We start from the raw sequence: 21,945 nt of genomic DNA on the forward strand, positions 1-21,945 counted from the left end.
TATTCACTTAACACTCGACTTGTTCCCTGCATTGGGTAAGAGCCATGAGTAGAAGAAGAAGAAGAAGAAGAAGAAGACTGCTATTGATTGCATACCGGGAACCGAAAGTTTTTGATTAGAGTGGAAATTTCGTCGAAGCGGCGTTCGTTGTACCAGGGTTTGACTGTATGTATAATTCCTGGGAGTGTCAGCCAGCATTACTCATAGGGGAGGTGAAGAGTGTGGAACATTCGTTTTGCCGCGCCATGTGGCATGCGATATTTTTGCAAGGTGTCAGCAGGCCAATAAACCTTTGCATGCTAGGAGAGGCAGCCAGGATGAAGCTGTCACTACAAAAGCACAAAAGAAAAGGAATTGTTAGAGATCCTGGTTTTGTTGTTACGCACAACCGATACCCAAAAAATAAATGAAACCAACAGACAGTTAAGCAAAGTAAAGCATTGTGGGCATTATTTGTCGTTTTCCAGTGTAGCATAGTTATTATGACTTCAATTGAGAGGAATCAACGTGTACCCAGAAGTACCCTCAATTTCCATCGGTGCATTCTGAATCCACAGTCTTCCAACTGCACATGAGTATGTTAATGAGAGCTAACAGACAATTATGCCGGATAAGAAATAGGGGGTGTTATTAGAGGTAATTGTAATGTAAATGTGAAGAAAAAAAATGGTTGAAAAGATAACTTGCCAATGGCAGGATCCGAACCTGTCACCTTTCGAATATGATGGTATGCAAGGGATTATTGGCCAGCTGTCATCTTGTAATAAGGTCACGTAGTACGTGACACCAAAAGGGCAAGAAAAAGTATTCCACACTCGCTGTAATAGGCAAGAAAAAGTGTCCCACACTCGCCGCAATGACAACAGGGGGTACTGACTGAAGCTCCCATATTTAAGGGCACATATATAAAGTGGACAGAAGGATGACCACCACCACCGTAGCTTAGTGGTATAGCATCGGGCACGTTATTCTAAGGTCGCAGGTTTGGATTTTGCCCGTAGCATGTTATCTTTTCGTCAATTTTTCTTTCTTCACATTTACATTACAAGTTCTTCCAATAACATTCCCTATACTTTCTCTGGCATTATTGTCTGTTAGTTTTAATAATATTGTGTCTAACAAAGAAAACGAGGCCTTAAATTTACTCTTTGCATCAGTATGTAGTTCAGTGTGGAATGATGATTCTTTCTTTTTGCAGCGCTGGCAAACAACATTCAAAACTCCACAGCAGACATCATGAGCTACTCTCTAAACCAGGAGAACAAGAGAGGAAGCCAAGTCTTCCCACATCATTCCGGTAGCAAAGGGGTGAGTTAAGTTGGTAAATGAATTTAACAGAACATATGTTGCTGATTTTCATGTTGTGGTGTTTTTGGATTTGTTATTCAGTATAGGCATAATGTACTGAAACCTGAAAAGTAATTATGTGCACTAGTTTGTAAGTTGCTATGTGTCACAAAAAATAGCACCACAACAGAACATCTAATGGAAACAAAGGCACAGTCCTTTCCTGCTTGTTGTTGCACTCTATTGTAGTTTCTTTGCTATGTATAGGGGAGACAGTTGAAAGGATACTAAACGCAGATACGTAGCAATTTATGTTAGAATGAAAGGTCAATGCTTTAGAGTGTCTGAAACTGTGTTATACTCAGCAGCACTTAAGCAATAAAAGGTAACATTTCAAGAGTCCACATTTACTTATTAGTTGGCTTTAGTGTCTCTTCATCTTATTTTTTTTTTTTAGTAGCTAGGACACAATTCCTGCCACCAGTGGGACATTCTGGAGCACAAGCCCAATGATGTGGTAGGGCCTCAATATAAATAATTGTATGTACTCAAACTACCAATGACAGAGAAGACCACTGCAGTGCATATCAGGCAGAAGTAAATGCAATTGCTGTATTTCAATCTGGTTGATGCAAAAAATAACTTCTTTACGTTAAGCTTGTGAACAATGCAAGTTCCATTTTCACCGGGCTATGCTACATTAATGTTGTCTGCTCCATTGCGCTGACTGTCTGACAGTAAAGTAAGTAAATGGCGGGAATGGCGACGTCAGAAGGCCCTTTTGGAAGGGCTCAAGTGTAATTGGGCTAACGGTATGCGAGCCATTAAGATGGGATTTTATTTTCAACCTAATTTCCAACTTAATGTCCATGAATATTATAGTGTTCTTATTTTTATTTATTATGCTTTATTTAAGCTCTACGTGTCATTCCATTTATTTATTTATTTATTTATTTATTTATTTATTTATTTATTTATTTATTTATTGTACCCTCAGGGCCCGAGGGCATTACAGAGGGGAGTGGAGATATACATAACATAAGCAATGCAAAACAGCAAAAAAAAAACTCACAGCAGATAAGTAAGTGAAATAAAGTAGGCATAAACGACAACAATTTATGAGGAAAAACGTATACTAACAATAACCTTATATATACACACATATATACTACATATATACAAACATGTATATATACACACAAACATTTAGAGAAGATTAATAGTTTTACGAAACATATTTTTATCAGTTATATAAGCGATATCATGGGGAAGATCATTCCAACTGACACAAGTTCTGGGTATGAATGAGTCATGAAAACATTTGGTGTGACATGAAAACATTTAGTGTAGCAGTTTATGCATGCCTGTTTTCTTTGTTTCTATGCGTGTGATCATTGTGTATATAGGCTTGCAGACAAGCTTTGTTTGCTTCAGAGTGGGTGACAGTTTATTCAAAGTTGGCGACAGTTTCCTATGACAAAAAGCAGCTTTTATAATGCTTCATTTAAACATCCCTGCTTTTGCGCTGCAGAGCTTGACTGGTTCGAGTAGCGACGGTGCCAGCAGCAGAGGAACGTCGCCCACGCGAAGTGAGCTACCAACCGTATTTGCCCGACCCACGAGCAAGAAGCGACCGGCGCCACCTCCGCCGCTGCCGGCATCCCCGCCGCCTACGATTCCTGAGCAGGAGGGCGACACCACGACGCTCCCAGTTAAAGGAGGCCGGCGCGAAGGTGCGGGCCACTCTCGTCAAAGCTCGGACTCCAGTGGTTACCATGAGGCGTCGGTGTTGAGCGACCTGCCAGACACGCCTTCACCTGAGGCAGTGCAGGGGAGGCCTAACTGCAGTGAGTATAGAAAAGGAGGCTGTAGTTGTCACAGTGCAATTGTAACTACAGACAGTGTTTCAGATAAGTAATGCTTGTCCGAATGGATGTGTGCACAGGGGGGCGGCCGCCTCTCCTAATCATCTAAGAGGGAGGGGGGGGGGGATGGGACAAAGTCAGCTTTTTACATTGACATAATATTGTCACACCACCTCTGAGGTCCAGGCGGAGTTTATTTGTTGTAGATCAACAGGGCTTTTGGTTAAATGAGTCGTTAAGCTCACTCTTGAAAAAAAAAAAAAAAACAGCATTCAAATTTTTTTTTCATGACCTGTGCCACTGGCCTTGATTTTCACCCACTACTATGGGTGGCATTATTCCCCTCTTCGTGAAATAGGGCATCGCCTCAATGATGAAGGAAAGGCTACATTCCGTAGTATACTAACATTATGTACTCTCGTACACGAATCCCCGCAGGGGCGCCTGAGCAAGTAGGCGTTTGGTGTGTAGCGACACCATGGACCCGAGCTAACGGGGGAGTCTCGACTCCCTCCCACGCCTAGCCGTGCGTGGCTTTGCCGTGTCCGGGGAAAAGGGGATCCTGGGGGTTGAGCCGACGCTGGGTGATTGGACCATTAAGGCCCCCCGGCAGAGGCAACACGCCCCTTTGGCCCCGGCTTCACGTAGACGGCACCCCTGGGCTGACCCACCCAGGGGAAATCGGCAGTCGCCTTTTTCTATCTCTCTCTCCCTACATCTTCGTCTTTCTTACATTTTTAGCTTTCCTGTCTACTTCTCTCTTCTGCTTACTTCCAATTTTCTCGGCGGCAAGGGTTAACCCTGTGCAAATAGCCTACCTTGGCCTAGGCGCATTGGGTTATAGCAGAGTTGTACGGCTGACGTCTGCAAGCTTTCAGCATCCGCAAACTTGCAGGTCCCCTCGTTGGGCTCCGTGGTGGGTGGCCGCCAACGCTGCTGAACAACATAAAATTAGCATGCACAAAGCATTCCCTTTACTTAGTGATCGTGCCTCCTCAAAGCGGGTACGCACCGAAGACATCAATTTTCTCATTCGGCCAAGACAAATTTTTCCTCATTTTCACGTTATACACTGCGAAAAAACTAACAAACAAGCCAGAACTGTATCCCCCTTCATAGTGGCTAGGTGCCTAACCGAAACTCTCGGTGCCGGGTACAAGGTTACCAAAATGACCAGCGGAGATCTACTCCTTGAAATACGTGACAAAGACCAATTCGATAAACTGAACACCCTCACAACGTTTGGAGACACACCCATCAGTATTACGACACACAGGTCCATGAACTCATCTCGCGGGGTCGTATCGGACGTAGATTTGCTTGACCTGACCGAAGCTGAACTTCTGGAAGGATGGAAGAGCCAGAACGTGAGAAACGTACAGCGCATTAAGATCAGGAGAGATCAAAAGGAAATCCCAACCAAACACTTAGTACTGACCTTTGCTTCGAGCGATTTGCCGGAAACTATTCAGACTGGGTACACAAAGACATCCGTGAGACCTTATATTCCCAACCCCCGCCGTTGCTTCCAATGTCAGAGATATGGCCACGGCTCGCAAAGCTGTCGTGGCCGGAAAACTTGTGCTCTGTGTGGAGTCGTGGGCCATGCGTCCGACAACTGCGAAGCACCTGCACACTGTGTGAACTGTGGCGGTAATCATGCTGCGTACTCACGTTCCTGTTCTTTCTGGAAAAAAGAAAAAGAGATCATCACTTTAAAGATAAAAGAAAACATTACATTTAAAGAAGCAAGAAAAAGAGTCTCGCCATTTTATGGCTCCACATATGCTGACGCGGCGCGCCAGGGGGCAGTGTCGCACCAGCCCTCGCCACTCCTTCGGCCTGCGCAGAGCGAGCCATTGGCTGTGGCGCCTGCCCCCAAGGTGGCAGTAGTTGAGTCTACTCCGCCTACTATTGAACAGAGACCAGAGACTCCAGGGTTCTCGGGTCTCAAGGCCTCACCTCGCCAGGCAAGGCCCAAGCTTCAAAAAACCAGCTCGCATGAGCGGGCATCCAGTGCCTCCGAGGAGGCAATGGATACGGCGGCACCCCTGGTGCCAAAAGAGCGGCGCGGCTCTCTGGAGCGCGCCAAGAAAACTAAAAAGCTCATAACAGGGCCTGATAATAGCCCTGTTACTTGAGCTCGACCTTTCACCTTAAACAAGTCACTCCCTTAACGTACACACAGCACTACTTTACTTCCAATATGGAAACACAAATTATTCATTGGAACGTCAGAGGCCTGCTTAGAAACCTCGACGACGTCCAAAAGCTTTTATACAAACACTCACCTCAAGTGCTGTGTGTACAGGAAACACACCTAAAATCCTCCAATACAAATTTTTTACGTGCTTACGTCATATACCGAAAGGACCGAGATGATGCTGTGGCGTCATCCGGTGGCGTAGCCATTATTATTAACCAAGGAGTAGCGTGTACACATTTACCACTCCAGACATCCCTTGAGGCGGTGGCTGTTCGAGCGGTACTTTTAAACAAACTCGTCACCATCTGCTCTTTGTATGTACCTCCCCACCAACGTCTTGAAAGACGTGAATTCCAGTCTTTAATAGACGAACTGCCTGAACCTTATTTGCTTCTTGGAGACCTAAATGCACATAGTGGACTGTGGGGTGATTCTCGCTGTGATGCACGAGGTTGTCTCATTGAACAATTTCTCTTCTCTTCCGGTGCCTGTTTGTTGAATAGGAAAGAGCCAACATACTATAACATTGCCAACAAAACTTACTCGTCTATAGACCTCAGCATCGTATCACCTTCACTCCTACCCCTACTGAAATGGAAAATCATAAATAATCTATATGGAAGTGACCATTTTCCTGTAGTGTTGAGTTCACAAACAACATATGAATGTCCTCTACATGTTCCCAAATGGCTGATGAACAAAGCAGACTGGGAACATTTCCATAACACTACACGTTTGAGTTGGACAGACATATGTAGGTTAAACATAGATGAAGCTGTGCAGTATTTCACAGCTTTCCTTATTAACGCAGCAGCCAAATGCATCCCACAAACATCTGGACAGCCTGGCAAGCGACACGTCCCATGGTGGAACACAGAGTGTCGTAATGCGCGAAAGGAACAGAACAGGGCATGGAGGTTGCTGCGAAACTCGCCGACAGCGGAAAACCTTGAGAGCTTTAAGAAAATAAAGTCTCAAGGCAGGAGAACGCGTCGGAAGGCCAGAAGAGAAAGCTGGCAGAAGTTTTTATCGGGGATCAATTCATACACACAGGAGGCTAAAGTCTGGAACATGGTTGGTAGGATAGCAGGAAAACAAGTACACACACTTCCGCTCGTAAACACTCAGGGTGATACCTTGGAAGACCAGGCAAACTTCCTTGGTGCACACTTTGAACGGGTATCCAGCTCGTCCCACTATACTGACACTTTCCAAAAATACAGAACAACAATAGAAAAGCAGAAACTCGAACACAAATCCACTAGATACGAAGCATACAATCAAGCTTTCAGTTTAGCTGAGCTCCGAACATCTCTAAACTCCTGCAGCACTTCTGCCCCAGGTTCTGACCGTGTGGTGTATGAAATGTTAAAAAACCTACCAGTCGAAACACGAAAAACCTTACTTTGTTTATACAATGCTATCTGGTTTTCTGGCACTATCCCTACCTCCTGGAAAGAGGCTATTATTATTCCCATTTTGAAAGAGGGCAAGGACCCTTCTTTAGCGTCAAGTTATAGGCCTATTGCACTTACAAGCTGCTTGTGCAAAGTCTTCGAAAAAATGATAAACTGGCGACTTATACATATCCTTGAAACAAGCAATTTGCTCGACCCATTTCAGTGCGGGTTTCGAGAAAATAGATCTACCACAGACCACCTTGTTCGTATCGAGGCACAGATCAGAGACGCCTTCGTCCATAAACAATATTTTTTCTCTGTGTTCCTCGATATCGAAAAGGCTTATGATACAACATGGCGTTTTGGAATTCTAAGAGACCTGTCCCACCTTGGTGTGCGCGGAAGAATGTTTCATATAATCGAAAGTTACCTGTCAAACCGGACATTCCGTGTCCGTGTGGGCAGTGTTCTCTCCCAAATATTTGTCCAGGAAACAGGCGTGCCACAAGGTGGTGTGCTTAGTTGCACACTTTTTATTATCAAAATGAATTCTTTGCACTTGTCCATCCCCCGCAATATGTTCTATTGTACATATGTCGACGACGTTCAGCTTGGCTTCAAGTCATGCAACTTGGCAATGTGTGAGCGGCAGGTTCAGCTGGGCTTAAACAAGGTCTCCAAATGGGCAGATGAAAACGGATTTCGACTTAACCCACAAAAAAGCACGTGTGTCTTGTTCTCTCGAAAGAGAGGCATGCACTCTGAACCTGACATTCGACTGAACGGGCAACGTCTGTCCGTCAAAGCCGAACATAAATTCTTAGGCTTAATCTTGGACAACAAGCTGACCTTCGTACCGCACATCAAGAATTTAAAAATAAAATGTTTAAAAGCCATGAATGTTATAAAAGTGCTGTCACGTACTACTTGGGGTAGTGATAGGCAATGCCTCATAAATCTGTATCGAAGCCTCATTCGCACCCGCTTAGATTATGGGGCCGTTGTTTATCAGTCTGCAACTCAAAGTGCTTTGAAGATGCTGGACCCCGTGCACCATTTGGGCATCCGCCTTTCTACGGGTGCTTTTCGCACCAGCCCTGTAGAAAGCCTTTATGTTGAGTCAAATGAGTGGTCGCTTCATCTGCAGAGAACTTATATGTCTTTTGTTTATTTCCTTAAGGTGAAAGCAGATAAGAAGCACCCCTCATACTCTACTATTAATGATTTGTCGAGCTCATTTCTGTTTCAAAACAGGCCTTCGATGAGGCAGCCCTTCTCAGTTCCCCTGAAAAGCCTAGCTGAGGAAACTGGAGTCTCACTAGAACACAGTTTAATGGCTCCTGTAGCATATCCGCCACCGTGGCAATGGCAGACTATAGACTGCGATGTGTCCTTTCTAGAAGTTACAAAACATGCGCCTATTGCCCATATCCGAACATACTTCCTGGAACTTCAACACAAATACACACGTCCTGAGTTCTTTACAGATGCTTCCAAGTCCAGCTCCTCTGTGTCCTACGCTGCTGTCGGCCCATCCTTTTCGGATGCTGGCCCTCTACAGCCAGGCACAAGTATCTTCACAGCAGAAGCTTACGCGATACTTGTGGCAGCTAAACACATCAAGCAACTACAAATACAAAAAGCAGTAATTTATACAGACTCCCTCAGTGTCTCAGTGTGGTAACGGCTCTGCACAGTCTTAAAAAACAAAAGAAACCCAGTCCTTGTCTCACTTTAGTCCATATTGTGCACACTCTACACACTCAAACTACATGTTGTAGTGTGCTGGGTGCCAGGGCACCGTGAGATTCAAGGCAACGTGAGGGCGGATCAGCTCGCTGCATCCGTCCACAGAAGCACTGCCCCTACACTCATATCAATCCCGGCCCTTGATCTTAAGCCGTCTCTCAAACGGAATCTCAGGGACTACTGGCAGAGCAAGTGGGATACACACACACAAAACAAACACACCTAAGCCACACCTTGGTCATTGGCTGCCCGTATCGAAATCGCGTCATACAGAGGTAATACTTACGAGACTCAGGATAGGACACACATACACGACACACACACATCTTTTGTCCGGTGGGGATCCACCATTGTGTGACAGATGTGGTGAAGGATTAACAGTCCTTCACATTTTAATTCAGTGCAAACAATTGGACACTCTAAGAAAACAACACTTTCCATTACCCTACCGACAACATATACCTTTACACCCTGCAATGTTCGTCGGTAGGGAACCGCTTTTTAGTCACACATCATTGTTAGCGTTTTTAAAAGAAATTCATAGTTTTCATATCATATACCCGGGCATTCCGTAGCACGGCCTCTCCAGAGAGGTTTTTGCTGCGGTGGCTACAAAAGAAAGCACTTGCCTCACGGCAAGGGTATGAACGAGTGAGGCACTTGCTAATGCCATACATATCCACCATCATCTTTTATTATCACCAACTTTGTTCATATATTCGCACCACACACACCTTTCACGGCATGGTCATGATTTTAATACTTGTATGTTTTTACCCGCCTTACCGCGAGGAATTTTATGGCCGTTATACAGCCGCTAATCACAATCATTGTCCACATCTCTTGTCCCATGAACTGGCGCTCTTTGGCCATCAAATGGCCCTTGCGCCAAAAAACACCATATATCATCATCATCATCTCGTACACGAATCACAATGGAAAAGAGAGATTGCGTTTCATCATGCATGCTCAATGTAATGACAGGCACTGATGTTACTTCTTTTCCCCATGCCATCTCTCAATGTGTAGCTTTCAGTGCACTCATTCAGACGGAAGGAGAGAGAAAGAGCTTAAACGGTGTGACAGGTGCCTGTAATTCTGCTTGTTCATCATGGATTTGAGAAATGTTTTGCAGCAATTGATTCTTGAGGAAATGAGCTCTGACACTGAGCTAATTCAATTATCGCTTCGAAAAGTGGTTCATGTCCACTTTAAAAGTGCAAGGCGGCTCACATATGTCATTTTATTGCACAGATCTCAGGCAAGAAAGTCCGTCACACACCACTGGGACGGCAGCAGCAGTGCACCGACGAAGTGCTCCAGTGGAGACTGGCAGCAGGGCAATGCGGCCTCAGAGCACCATCTCGGAGGCCGGAACCATAGGACACGCGAAGAAGCGCAAAGCACCTCCACCGCCTCCACTGGCACTGCACACGCCTGCTTCTACACAATTGCCAGAAGAAGCGACTAAGCCAACCAACACACAACCTGGTAAGCATCAGGCCCAGCTTCTCATACCCTCGGCACCAGTTTCGGTTACCAACGTTTCTTATCTCTGCATGAAGAAACAGTGGGACAGGTGAAAGTACAAAGGTCATCCAATCCAGCTCGGCTATTTGTTCTGTTTCAGACTGCTGCTGGGCAGAGGCACAGACCTCCTGTACTCAAAAAATTGTTATTAATCCTGTTAACCGATAGTGAAGAACATTTGTAAATCATTTTACAGTTATACCGTTAAATGTGCATATAATTAACCTAAGTTTGACAAAATTTGCTATGAAATGAACAGTTCACATTTCCCAATCTTAGCCTGTTTGAAAAACCACATTTTCTTTTGCAATTCAGCGAAGTACCTTTGTGCCATAGCCTCAACTTTATGAAGTCCTGATGCGTTGTGTGCACACACCTGTTCCCTCTGTGATAAATGAAAGATCGGTGAACGGTTGGGATAAAATTATCTTTTGCGGGTGGCCTTTCCTGTAGGAGCATTGCCTGTGCATGGCAGTAAACACCATCAAGCGAACAGAACGAGATGCATTGCCGTGCTGTCACTTTTTTTTTGCATGGAAGTAAACTCTGCCCCTGAACTCTTGGTGTACAGTCGAATCTCGATGATACGATTACAGTTGATGTGAATTTCGGGATGATACGAATTTTAAGTCTGTTTTGGATGAACTACATTATATAAAATACACCATGATTCGGTGTAATACGAATGGTTTCCCCAGCCATTGCGTATGATACAAATGTCAGATTGACCGCTGCATGCCAGCGGTGCAACGCGACAAAAACACGCCGCGAGGCCGACACCAAAAAATTGGTGCGAGACCAATTTTCCCCCCAGGCGATGCCGTAGTATCGCCTTTTTGCTTCACGGCTTTGGCTTCACCAGCTGCTCTATCTCAAACCTCGTGATGTCGACAACCAGCCGCAAATCAACGTGGTGGTGAAGGCATCGGCTATCATGAACTACCCGTGCGGCACGTCAAAGCTCACGACCTTGACAAGGACGCGGTCGTTGAGAGCCTGGTGTGGAGTACAATCACTAACACCGGATGTAGAAGAAGGTGCTGCAGCAGCAAGTGGGCTTGCCCGAACCTGTCTTGCTTTTGCACTGCCGGCTGAATTCATCGCCGCCGCTGTGTCCGCTTGTGTCATTTCGACTGGTGTGTCTTCTGAAATAACGTTAGTAAAGGTGTAAACTGTTTCTTTTCAGTGCCTTTTATGCATAGTTATAACTCGGTACGAATTTCAGGGATCAGGAACATGGCAAAATGGAATGAATTCTCAAGCGGCGATGGCGGCGGGGGTGGCATGTATACGAGGGGAAGAACGAATGTAAAAACGTTTTTGGCGGGCGCGGACGTGGTTTCGCGGCCGCGCTGGTATTTTCGCTTGAATTCTCCAATGTGAATTCTCCAGGACTCACTTTTTTTCCTGTTGACTTCGCGGTGCGTTTTTCTGGCTGCTTACGCAGGGAAGCGAGTGAATTTCCAATGAGTTAGGCCGCTATCGATCGCTCTGATGTCAACTATGAACGCGCTGTGCCAGCAGCATGACTGAGGAAACCGCATCACTTAATTAAGAGACGGTAATGGCAGGAAAGTTCAAAAGAATACAGACTTTTTTTCAGCAAGGTGTAGTTGCCAATGAAGTTCTTGTTCATTATTTTTATCAGCTTTAAGTTGTTTTTAGTTCATACAAATTCGGGCTGATACGAATATTTTACTCCCCCCCCCCCCTCTTCGAATTCGTATCTTCGAGAGTCTACTGTATGTGGCGCTACAGTGAGCTTTTCAATTGCAAAGGCCAGCCCACCACTGATTGACACACGATCCCCAATTCTAAGAGCATGCCTGCACTTAGTTGAAAAACACACGCACACAAAATATGACATTAGTTCAATACAACTAGGAAAGGGGTCACATGCAGACTAACATACATATATTCGGTCATTTCAAATACAGTAGACTCTCATGAGAGGGAATGGAACCTGATGGGATTGAGAAAATGTGTTTCTTTAACAGGAGTTCCGTTTATTGAGAAGTGAACATGGGTGCAGAATACAAGCCCAGAACTAAGCATTGCAGAAGCAATAGATCCGTTTAATCAGTAGTTCCGTTTAACAGATTTCAATTTAATGAGAGTATACTGTACTTCAAAATTTTCAAAAAGTAAAATTCATATCATACCAAATTTGAATGCACTAATATTCCCTCAAATATTACTAACCTAACATTTTGCTTTATCAACCTAGCCAAAAGGCACACTTTATTATTGCTATCTCATAAAGATATTCGGTTTGATTCGCACTCACACTTCAATACTCTAATTCTCTTCGCACCCAAAATTTTGCTATTTGCACAGCTCTACAAAGCAGCATCTGTGTCACCACATTGGCCCAATAAAATACATGCCAAACCTGTGTGTGAACAGGCACTGGAGTCATGACGCAGCATCACTGCACACACACTGCTGTTGCAAACTTGTCTTCTTAATGCAGCAAGCATCCCAGCACAGTGCGAATCTGTTTTTGAATTCTTGAGCATTGTAAGACCCACATGTCTTCATCTGAATCTGAAAGGCACTTTCTATGGCCATGCGCATAATATTCCACTTATTTTGTCACCACTGAGCTGGTCAGCAACAGATCAGCCAGCCATCACGATGCAGCTGGTAGTTCAGATGCACATGCAGGCTGTGGTAAAATGACTGGTCGTCCTCAAGACCTTCTGTCACGTTTGTAATACAGTGCATACGTTTCACTGAGTCACAGTGAAACTACTGATTATTGTTATTAGCGTTGCGATCACAATTGATGACCACGCCATTCTTGAGGCATTTGTGGGGTATAGCTGCACGAAGTCAAAGCAAAACTTCTACTTGTCACAAATTCTGCATAGGAAACTGGTTACTGTCAGTGCGGGCTCAATAAGACTCACATTAGTGTTCATCCCAAATTAATGTAACATATCATTCTTTTTTGTTGTGTCTTCCTCATTAGTAGGCTTCATTGTAGCGCACATGCACAAAAGGACAAAATAAAGTGTTATGTATGTGCTGAAAGAAACATACTAAAAAATGGGCCACCAGCCAGCTGGCATCGCATTTCCTCGTGTCTTCAATTTTCGCGCATGTATGCAAGTTTTATGTAGCCTATGGTCTGCATTGAACTTCACACATTGACTGTGCTTATTGACTGCTTTAATTGGTACAAGGTGATGGGTGTTTAAGGCATATGTGTACGAAAGCAGGTGTTCCAGGTGTCAATCAAGGAGCTACACATGACTTTATTGCTGCAGCATTTATATTAGTGTAGAACAGCACTTGTAAAACACTTGTGTTCCACACCAATTCATATACGTATGCACTAAGGCGAGGTACTGACCGACAAAAATGAATTTTTCAATCTTGTCAATCCTTTAAATGCTCAATGCACAACAGGTCATTGTTCCTTCACGTTGTAATGAGGCATATTTTAATATCGTCTGCTTCTGTGTTTCCACGACTCACAGCTGCCAACCCTGACGTGTCGGAGAGACTACTTGCAGAGCCATCCCAGCCTTCTGTCGACGAGAAAGGTGAACAGCCGTCTTTCAGCGAGATCAGTCTTGTGCCCCCACCGTCGCCTTTCTCGGCACCTCTGGCACGAAACCGGCAGGCGAAGACGACCACTAACCAAGGCCCCACCCCCAAACCACGTCTTCTAACCATTCCACTCTGGCAACCTGCCCCAGAAGGTTCACTCACTCCTCTGGTGTTGGCTTTTGTGGGCTTGTGGATGTGACTGCCGCTTTCATTTCCTTTTCTTCCACAAAACATTGCATGCTTGTGTGATTTTCTTGTCCTTGTTTTCCCTGCATGTTGCCTGTGAGTCTATGCACTGTTGATAAGCAACAGCCGTGTTTGGAGAATGGGCATCTTGCTTCGCCACCTATACATCAGCTTCAACTTGTGATTTTTTTATGATGATTTAATGATGCCTCAAGAGCTGGTTTCCAGTTGTCACAGCTGATTTTTGCATGCATCTGGTTTTCCAGCCCTGAATTGCCTGACCTAGGTACGAATAGTACCCAAACAAAATGTTTTACTCAAGACGTCTTCAATATTTGCAAGATAAAGTTTAGGAAAATTTAAATAATTGATGTGGCCAGCAAAATTTTACGGGCCCAGCAGCTACATGCAGCAAAAGAAAGCAAGGAATAGGCTAAAGAAAAATTCACCTATAGATAATGGAATATGAATATCAAAGAAGTCTTGACAGCCAAGGTGGAAATTATTCCTTTTTTCCTTGTGGTCAAATGGTTTGCAATTATTTAGAAACAGTCTGTGGTAGGATTCAGGCAGTCACACTTCCTAGCATTAAAGAGCCGTTAAACTACCTCCGATATTTTTTTAGGCATTTCAAGTAAACGCGTGCTTTGTGTGCAGAATGCTGTCACAATTAACGGTGGCACGGGCGTGCCACAAATTCTAAGAAAAGATCTTTGCTCTTCTCCGTGCCTTTCTGGCCTCCATGTGACGATGCACAGTTGAATCTGATTCATAGTGCTAGCCATAGGTCATAGGTCAAACAAAAACCTATGACTTCTGGTTAGTCTGCGAGCAGCTATCCGTGCTCCTTGTTGTTGTGCATTGTGTTGTGGTGGTAGCGACTCCTCATCTTGCGCGGAGGTGCTTTGGCATAGCGTGTCAAAGTATAGATCCATGCTGTTTGCAATCCTTCGAAAGCGTGTGCATAACAAATGGTCCATACTGACAGGATTCATAAGAGCACAGGCCGGCACGGCAACAGCAGTTAGCCAATAAGCATGGAGCTGATGGAGTCGCGACAACAGGAAGTAAACGATGTTTCGAACAGCGCGTCAGCGATGAGGTTGGTGGCCAGGCAGCATAGGAAGGGCACTCGGTGAGGAGGGCAAAACGTCTTTGGGAGAAGAGACCAGCGGAGTGTAGTGAAAGAAAGAGCATAAAGAGCGATCGCTGTGTTTCGATCATCAAGCATGGCTAACTTCACTATTATGGCACCGTTACGAAAAGTTTTCATGACTACATGTTCTTTACAGACACTTGTGCAACTTCCCCATTACAACTACATTTTGACCTCTGGGTGATTCAGGGACCCTTTAAAGATAGCACATACCAATCTGTGGGCAGCATGAAATGCCAAGGTGGTTCTCATCATTATCGCCAGAAACTATCGAAACATTCAAGGAGTAGCGTGTCCTAGCATTAAAGGTAGGACAAGCTAGTTTGGTAGGACAAGCTAGAATCAGAGTTCACTGATTGAAGAAACGGCATAAGTGAAACACCTTGCGAAGTTTCACCTCATTAAAAAGCCTATAGATGTCACTGCGTCTCACTGCATTTGTGGTCATTTCATCTAGATGACATTAAGGAATAGCAGCTACGCATTGTATTCCGAATTCCCACATTTGCTTCCACGTAAGTTTATGTACACATATCTTTATTTATTGCATACATTCTGTGCCTTCAAGGAGGGCATTTGATAACTTGGCAAATACAGTGAAACTTTGATTATATGTACCCCGGTTTCGCAACAACCCGCTTTTTACGGCGGATCGGTTTGGTCTTGTCAAAATTCCTGTAGTGATAATGTATTAAAAACCTTGGTTATACGATACAGTTTTTTGCCCACCCCACATCTTGCAATGACTTTCCGATTCCGTCCTCATGTTTACTGGCATTGAACGTTGACCAAATACTCACGAGGGCAAAATATAAACTTGCGTTTTCCAAGTTTTTTGCTTAGAAAAGTAGAGATTGAGACAGTATGTCTTCTTAAAACGGAAAATATGTTCTCCTGGAAGTTGATGCACTTCTGCATATGCGTCGATCGTGTGTGTACACATGGTCGTTATTTAGAGAGGCTCGGTAGCTTCACCTGGCCGAAAAGCTCATTTCTGAAATCCTGATATTTTCTATGTTTTCGGTCCGTGGAAACTTTCCTGGTCGACGTACAGTTGATCTGCCGCCTTGTGTTGAGGCACTCACAGTCACAAGCTTGAGCACGCAAAAGAGCGCAACGCAGCTATTTCCACCGGGCAAAATCACTTTCACTTGGTGTCAACATTCATTACAACAATCGGCATCACTACTTGCACTTCAAAAGGCAACAAATCACCATGTGCACTTCTCAGCCGAGCATGAAGGCATTCTATGCAACTCGTGGTCCGTCGTCATTATGTGATGGTGATGACTCTGTGTCAAACCCTTCTGACGGGAGGCTGTTGGCAACGGGGTTTCAGTTTCGTTTTCATGTGCAGACAATTTTTGTAATGAATTTATTAAGAGAAAGATATGCATTGCATTCGATATTTTTAAAGTTGAGGATAAGGATTCACCTGCATCTGCTTCAACTAAGTAATTTACCATGTGCAAGAATAATTTACGCTACCTTCCAAGGAAAAGACTAAGGTTGAATCGTGGCCTTATTTAGGCGGTCTTTAGCCCCCCTTTCTTTTGTGCAAAACTGGGTGTCACTACCGGTATTCTTAATTTTTCGACTATACGACACTCAGATTATACGATGGTTTTGAGTTGTCACGTGAAAGTCTTCTAATTGGGGTTCCACTGTATATACGATACAGTTTCATACAAAAATACCTAGAGTGGAATCTGGCGCTAGTGTCTACACGGGCTCCTTCAGCGGCGCTTGTACCCGCATGGGAATGATGGCAAGTACAGGCTTCGGATTTGCTTCAGATGGATAACGTTCTTGAGACGCTTTTTTTCCGAGTGTAAAACAAAATGATATGAAGTTATAATAAATTGAATCTCGCTTCATCCTTCTTTACGCAAACTTCATTGCAAAAATTTTTTGTGACCATGGAATAGAAGTAAAACATGGACAAATTTAACCATCAGAGTATGCATCGCTCTGCCATTGCGTTCCAGATCTGGCATCAAGATTTAGTGAATTATTTTTTTACAGCACTTGAAAAGAAATGTGCTTGCTTTTCTCTCAAAAGTACGCATGATCTATTCATGCAAATAAAAGTACAGTATTAAGTGAGAAATGCTTATCGTTTCGTCTTCTGCGATGCTAGGTGCTTCTGTCCCAGTGGTTTGCCCCCAACTCACCTCTGGTTTTGTTGTGAAGTCGAGTCAGTGGAACGTGACGATGCGTCTACTTAGCTTTATTGCTTTGCAGTAGATTTAAAACGAGTTTAGGCAAGACACACTCGTGAAAAGCATGAACGCGAGGCATGACTGTGCACTGGCATGAGACTCTACATTTAGGCGCAGCGGTGAGTGCACTACGCTTTGTTTAAACTGTCAAATGCAACTCCCAAAGCTCCAACGTCGCAGCGAATTAGGAGATCTAGTGGTCATCAGCCTCTTCGAGCAAGCAACAAAGGCACTGCTTCAGCTTGTTTTACCACACCCCACTACCCGCGCTCCGCGAAGAACAAAACTGAAACTGTAGCAAAAGGTCTGTAGACATTTCACTAGCTGACCATATCTAATCCGAAGCCTGTACTTCCCATAATTCCCATGGGGGTACACGATCGCAGCGCCAGATTTCTCTCTAGGTATTATTGTATGAAACTCAATGGTATATACATACACAGTGGAACCCCAATTATGGTATATACTTTAGTGGAACTATTATATACTATAGTGGAACCCCAAATATACTATATAATGGATGCAAAATGGATGCATGCACAGACTAAGCTTGCCTTCCAGACTGAATTACTTTGTCTGGTTTTTGACGCACTCTAACAAAAAACATCAGTTGCATCACATCTATACTCTCTACATACTTGAAAGATTCGTAGCAATTTAGTCTTCAGTCATCCTGCTGTTTTACCAGCCTTGCTGTTGTTAGCTGTAGTAGTTCTATATTGCCACTACACGGTTGAGACTTCCTGGTTTAAATGGAGGCGTGACAACTTGTCACCTAATAATGTCATTTTTTTATTTTCTGGAACCTTTGTTACGACTTTGCTGATCTCTGCTACAAATTTAGGCACAGTGTTTTACTTGCATAATATTAACTGTGCATGATAATTATATCTGTTTGCTGTGCTTTGCTTCATGTAGCTTTTCAATGTTGGTGGCTTTATAGCACATGTAGTGTAATTGTAGTTATTTGTATTTTATATATTTAACAGAAATTATCACAACATAAGGCTTATACATAGTATTGTTTCAAGGCTATATTGTTTTTGGTGTTCTGTGGATATTTTGTTGTGACGCGAAGCAGTTACATATTTGGCACGAGCGAAAGTATTCCAAACGGCTCCTCCACACACAGACACACTGTATTATTGTCTTCGATTCAACGTGGCATACAATAACAGTTGTCTGCGATGCAAAAGACATTGAACGCCACCTTTGTACCGTGATGAGAGATAATTGTTTGAGCGACAAATGGACATGATTTGCCGCGATCTCTTAATGTTGCACAGCATACTAGGTCTGATGTCCAGCCCTTCGAAGATTTACAGCCGCTATTCAATTGCCTGTCAGAAATCGGCCCAGTCTAAAAGTTTGATGATGAGCTATTTTATACAGAAAACACTTGATGTACCTGACATATTTGTTGTAATATTTATATCATGCTCACTTGCTCATCACATTTGTTAATATTTTTCCTTTTTATGATTATTTTCTTCTCTCTCTCCTTTAATCTTTTAATAAAAAATCTCTGATTTTTTCAGTAGTGTCCCTCTCTCTCATGAGTGCTCTTATAGGTAACAACTATTCAGTAGATTCTAAATAAACTTCATTTTAAGATTTAGTGTCACTGTCGCTGTGCAAAAGTAAGTTACGTGAATTTTCTCTACAGGGACGAGGAAGCTATGAGCAATACTAGCACTTACTGAGCACTGCGAAGATTACAGCATTAAAGAATATGTGAGAACGTTTTGTGTCCTACTTAACTTATTGGTACATATCAACTTACAGAGTCGTTTGTGTTGGTCTCTTCGTAGATGATGGACCAGGCGAGTGCGATGAAACAGCCCTGAAGAAGCTGGTTTATTCTCATATCGATGCCACATTTGATTCAATAGAGGATCCTGATTCATTGGTTGCTGACAATTCAGCCTGTGTTTCTGACAGTGCTTCTTGGGAGTACACGATTCCCGAGCCCCCATCGCCATTCCGAACAAGAGCAGGTGTTGCTTCTGAGCCAAGTGCAGTGTCGCAAAGCTTAACAAAAACGGAGTCTCCTCAGCCAGAGTCGCCGAAAAGTGACCTTTCAAGAGATGACAGCGGGCTTGTCGAGGATCTGGGTAGCAGGAACAGCACTAACAGTGTGAGCATTGAAACGCAGAATTACAGCGGCAGTGCAACAGATCAAAGTAATCTGACTTGTGAGAAGAAAAATGCTTCCACTCCCCGGACATCTGTGACGTCTACAGTCCACGTTGAAACGGTGGTGCTTCAAGAAACGGTGCTCTGTCAGGGTTCTGTAAAAGCACTTACAAAGGAGGCTGTCGATGCAGCTGAGAAAGAACAACACTCTGAACCTGCCAATGAAGGCAGCAGCTCAGAAACATCGAGTTTGTCTGCCGTCACATCGGAGGAACCTGTACCTTCTCAGTTGAACGTGATCGATCAAGATCAAGAGTCTGATGAAAGCGCCTCGGTAATTACAAAGCAACCAATACCTCGCAGAGACAGTTTGCAAATTTACCGACTGAAGGAAGTCAAGGTGTCTACGAGAGAATCCGACATGCATGCTCCGGAGAAACGAGACGTGTCTGAGCCAGCATTTGAAACGAGCACCTGTAAAATTCAAGAGGAGCCTCCAAGCTCAGTACCTGAAGAAGAGGTCTTTGTTCAAATGGTTGTGGTCAGTCAGGCACAGAAAGGAGGTCAAACTAAAACAACTGTGCAAGCATCTTCTCTGGAATGCTCTAGTTTTGGTGCATCCAATGCTAATGTGCCAAAAGGCACCTACACGGCTGGGGAAAATCTTGAAGGAAAGAGTTGTGAGGCTTCACAGGCTAGCTCTTTAGATCGACAAGAGCTTGTAAAGATGAGCAGCTACCCAAACGCTACAGAAAAGGCTGACATTGTGTGGGAGGTGTCTGATGGAACTCCGTCGGAGGTCAAGGAAACTGAGGCGTCTGCCCCCAAGGAAGAAATCAAGTTGAGCCAAAGACAGGATACCGAGAAAACATCCCGACCTCGAAGTGTTGTTGGTGGTCCAATTTCTTTCTCTATTGGATCATTAGGATCCTACAAGACTGAGGTGGTGGACGACATTTATAGTGGTCATTCGAACAAGCCCAACTACGAGAGGTTCAAGAACATCAAGGTGATCTCGCCTAGCACTGCTAGCAGTGGAACGCAGCGTGCAGTGACATCCAAGGTGGCAGCTGGTCCTGCAGTGGGGTCTGCAGCTTCAACGCGCCCTAACGAAAAACAGGCGTCTGAGAGAGAATCGACTTTTACAGTGCAAATTGGTAGCTGGGAGAGTGACAATCAGGGACTGAAGCATAGCAGCAAGCAGTCGGTGTCCACGGCAGACCTCCGTCCGAGCCAGACCATTTCACAGGTGTCGAGGGAGGCTGGGCAGCTGCAGTTTGAAGAAGAAAAAGACGTCTTGCTGAACGAATACGCGAGGCTTCAGGAACAGTTTGTGGCATGGACGCAGCAACTCGAATCAAACCAAAATTTGCTTGAAGACAAGAAAATAGTGCCAAGTGCTGCAGCACCATCTACCATTACGGCACCGCCAGCTGTCGTGGCTTCTCAGCAGTCGCAAGCATCCAGCAGCTCTGCCATGAATGGCCAACACGAAGTTCGAGTTTCCACGTTGCCTCGAGTGAAACCAGTGAGGCCATTGTCTCTAGTTGAGGAGCGCAGCCGAGCCTTCAAGCAGCCTGGTTCGTCCGAACCCACGACTGCACCCGTTGTGAGCTTTGGCACGTGGAAGGACCAGAGAGAAGAACAGAGAGTCACAGCATCTGTAAGCAGCAGTTTGAACCGCCAAAGGGCTGTTGGGGGCTTAGAAGGTGCAGAAGAGAAGACAAGCAAAGCAAACAAATGCGATGCCTCTGCAAAGACAGTGGTGAATTCAAACGTAAAGCCACAGGCGAAGCCCAAGCCAGACACGAGGAAGCCCACGGGAATCCTGCACGCAGCGCCTGTGGTGCGTGGATTTTCTCCAGAGGCCATCGAGAAGCTGTCGCTAGAGGCTTCTCTTCAACAGAAGTTGCCACAATCTCAGGATCAGGCCACACCGCACCAGGAATCGCCAGTGGCTGCAAGTGTGCAGCAGCTACAGTCTTTGAGGCCTTCCAGCAAGGGAAGGGTAACCGTGACCAGCCTGCACGCCAGCTCGGAAAGTTTAACAAGCATTCAGCAAGGTAACGTCGCAGACCGGCGTTCACTTCCACCATACCTCCAAAGTGAGATTGTTCGCTTGGCAAAAAAACCAAGTGCAACATCAGAGCAGCACCTTCAAGCCAGCGAGAATGCCTCTTGCAGCAACAACAAACCAAGCATAGTGCAGGCCACACTAAAGTCTGGCATCACTGTGGAACCTATGGCTTCATCTCACTCTGTCGTCAAAGTGAATGGGCATGCCAGCGCTGTTGAGGTCAAGCAGGCACAAAGCATGAACCAACCAGAATGCACCAGTGCGGCCTCTGGGAAGCGGCCAGTATCTGAATGTGATGGACCTCGTAAGGTGACCGCTGGAGGCCAGTCGAGTTCACAGAGTGTAGCCAGAAATTCACAGGCTTCTGTGATTGGCACCAGAGATATCCTCATGGATGAAATCCGCAACTTTGGTGGCAAGGGCTCCCTGAGAAAGGCAAGTGTTCTCTTACACGTCCTACACTAAAAAAAAAAGGCCTCTTTTTAAAGTTATCACACAATGATTAGCAAAGAAAGGCTTTTTGTATCAGCATGGAAATGCTTGAACAGTTATAAAATGGCTAGTAGATAATGA

General features: G+C 44.6%; 1 protein-coding gene across 4 annotated transcripts in view; it reads left to right on the plus strand.

The window, feature by feature from the left end:
* Positions 1-21,945, plus strand: part of LOC119165123 (uncharacterized) — a 293,343-nt gene that overhangs the window by 271,066 nt on the left and 332 nt on the right. For 3 of the 4 annotated variants that reach the window (XM_075895155.1, XM_075895161.1, XM_075895152.1), the window contains exons 5-9: positions 1,199-1,308; positions 2,819-3,134; positions 9,762-9,998; positions 13,523-13,747; positions 18,971-21,807. In XM_075895155.1, coding sequence (XP_075751270.1) covers positions 1,199-1,308; positions 2,819-3,134; positions 9,762-9,998; positions 13,523-13,747; positions 18,971-21,807 — 3,725 coding nt within the window. The remainder of the gene's footprint in view (positions 1-1,198; positions 1,309-2,818; positions 3,135-9,761; positions 9,999-13,522; positions 13,748-18,970; positions 21,808-21,945) is intronic. The other variant, XM_075895162.1, reaches the window with a different exon arrangement.

This window comes from Rhipicephalus microplus, chromosome 1 (genome assembly GCF_043290135.1).
Source record: "Rhipicephalus microplus isolate Deutch F79 chromosome 1, USDA_Rmic, whole genome shotgun sequence".
NCBI classification, from domain to species: Eukaryota; Metazoa; Arthropoda; class Arachnida; order Ixodida; family Ixodidae; genus Rhipicephalus; species Rhipicephalus microplus.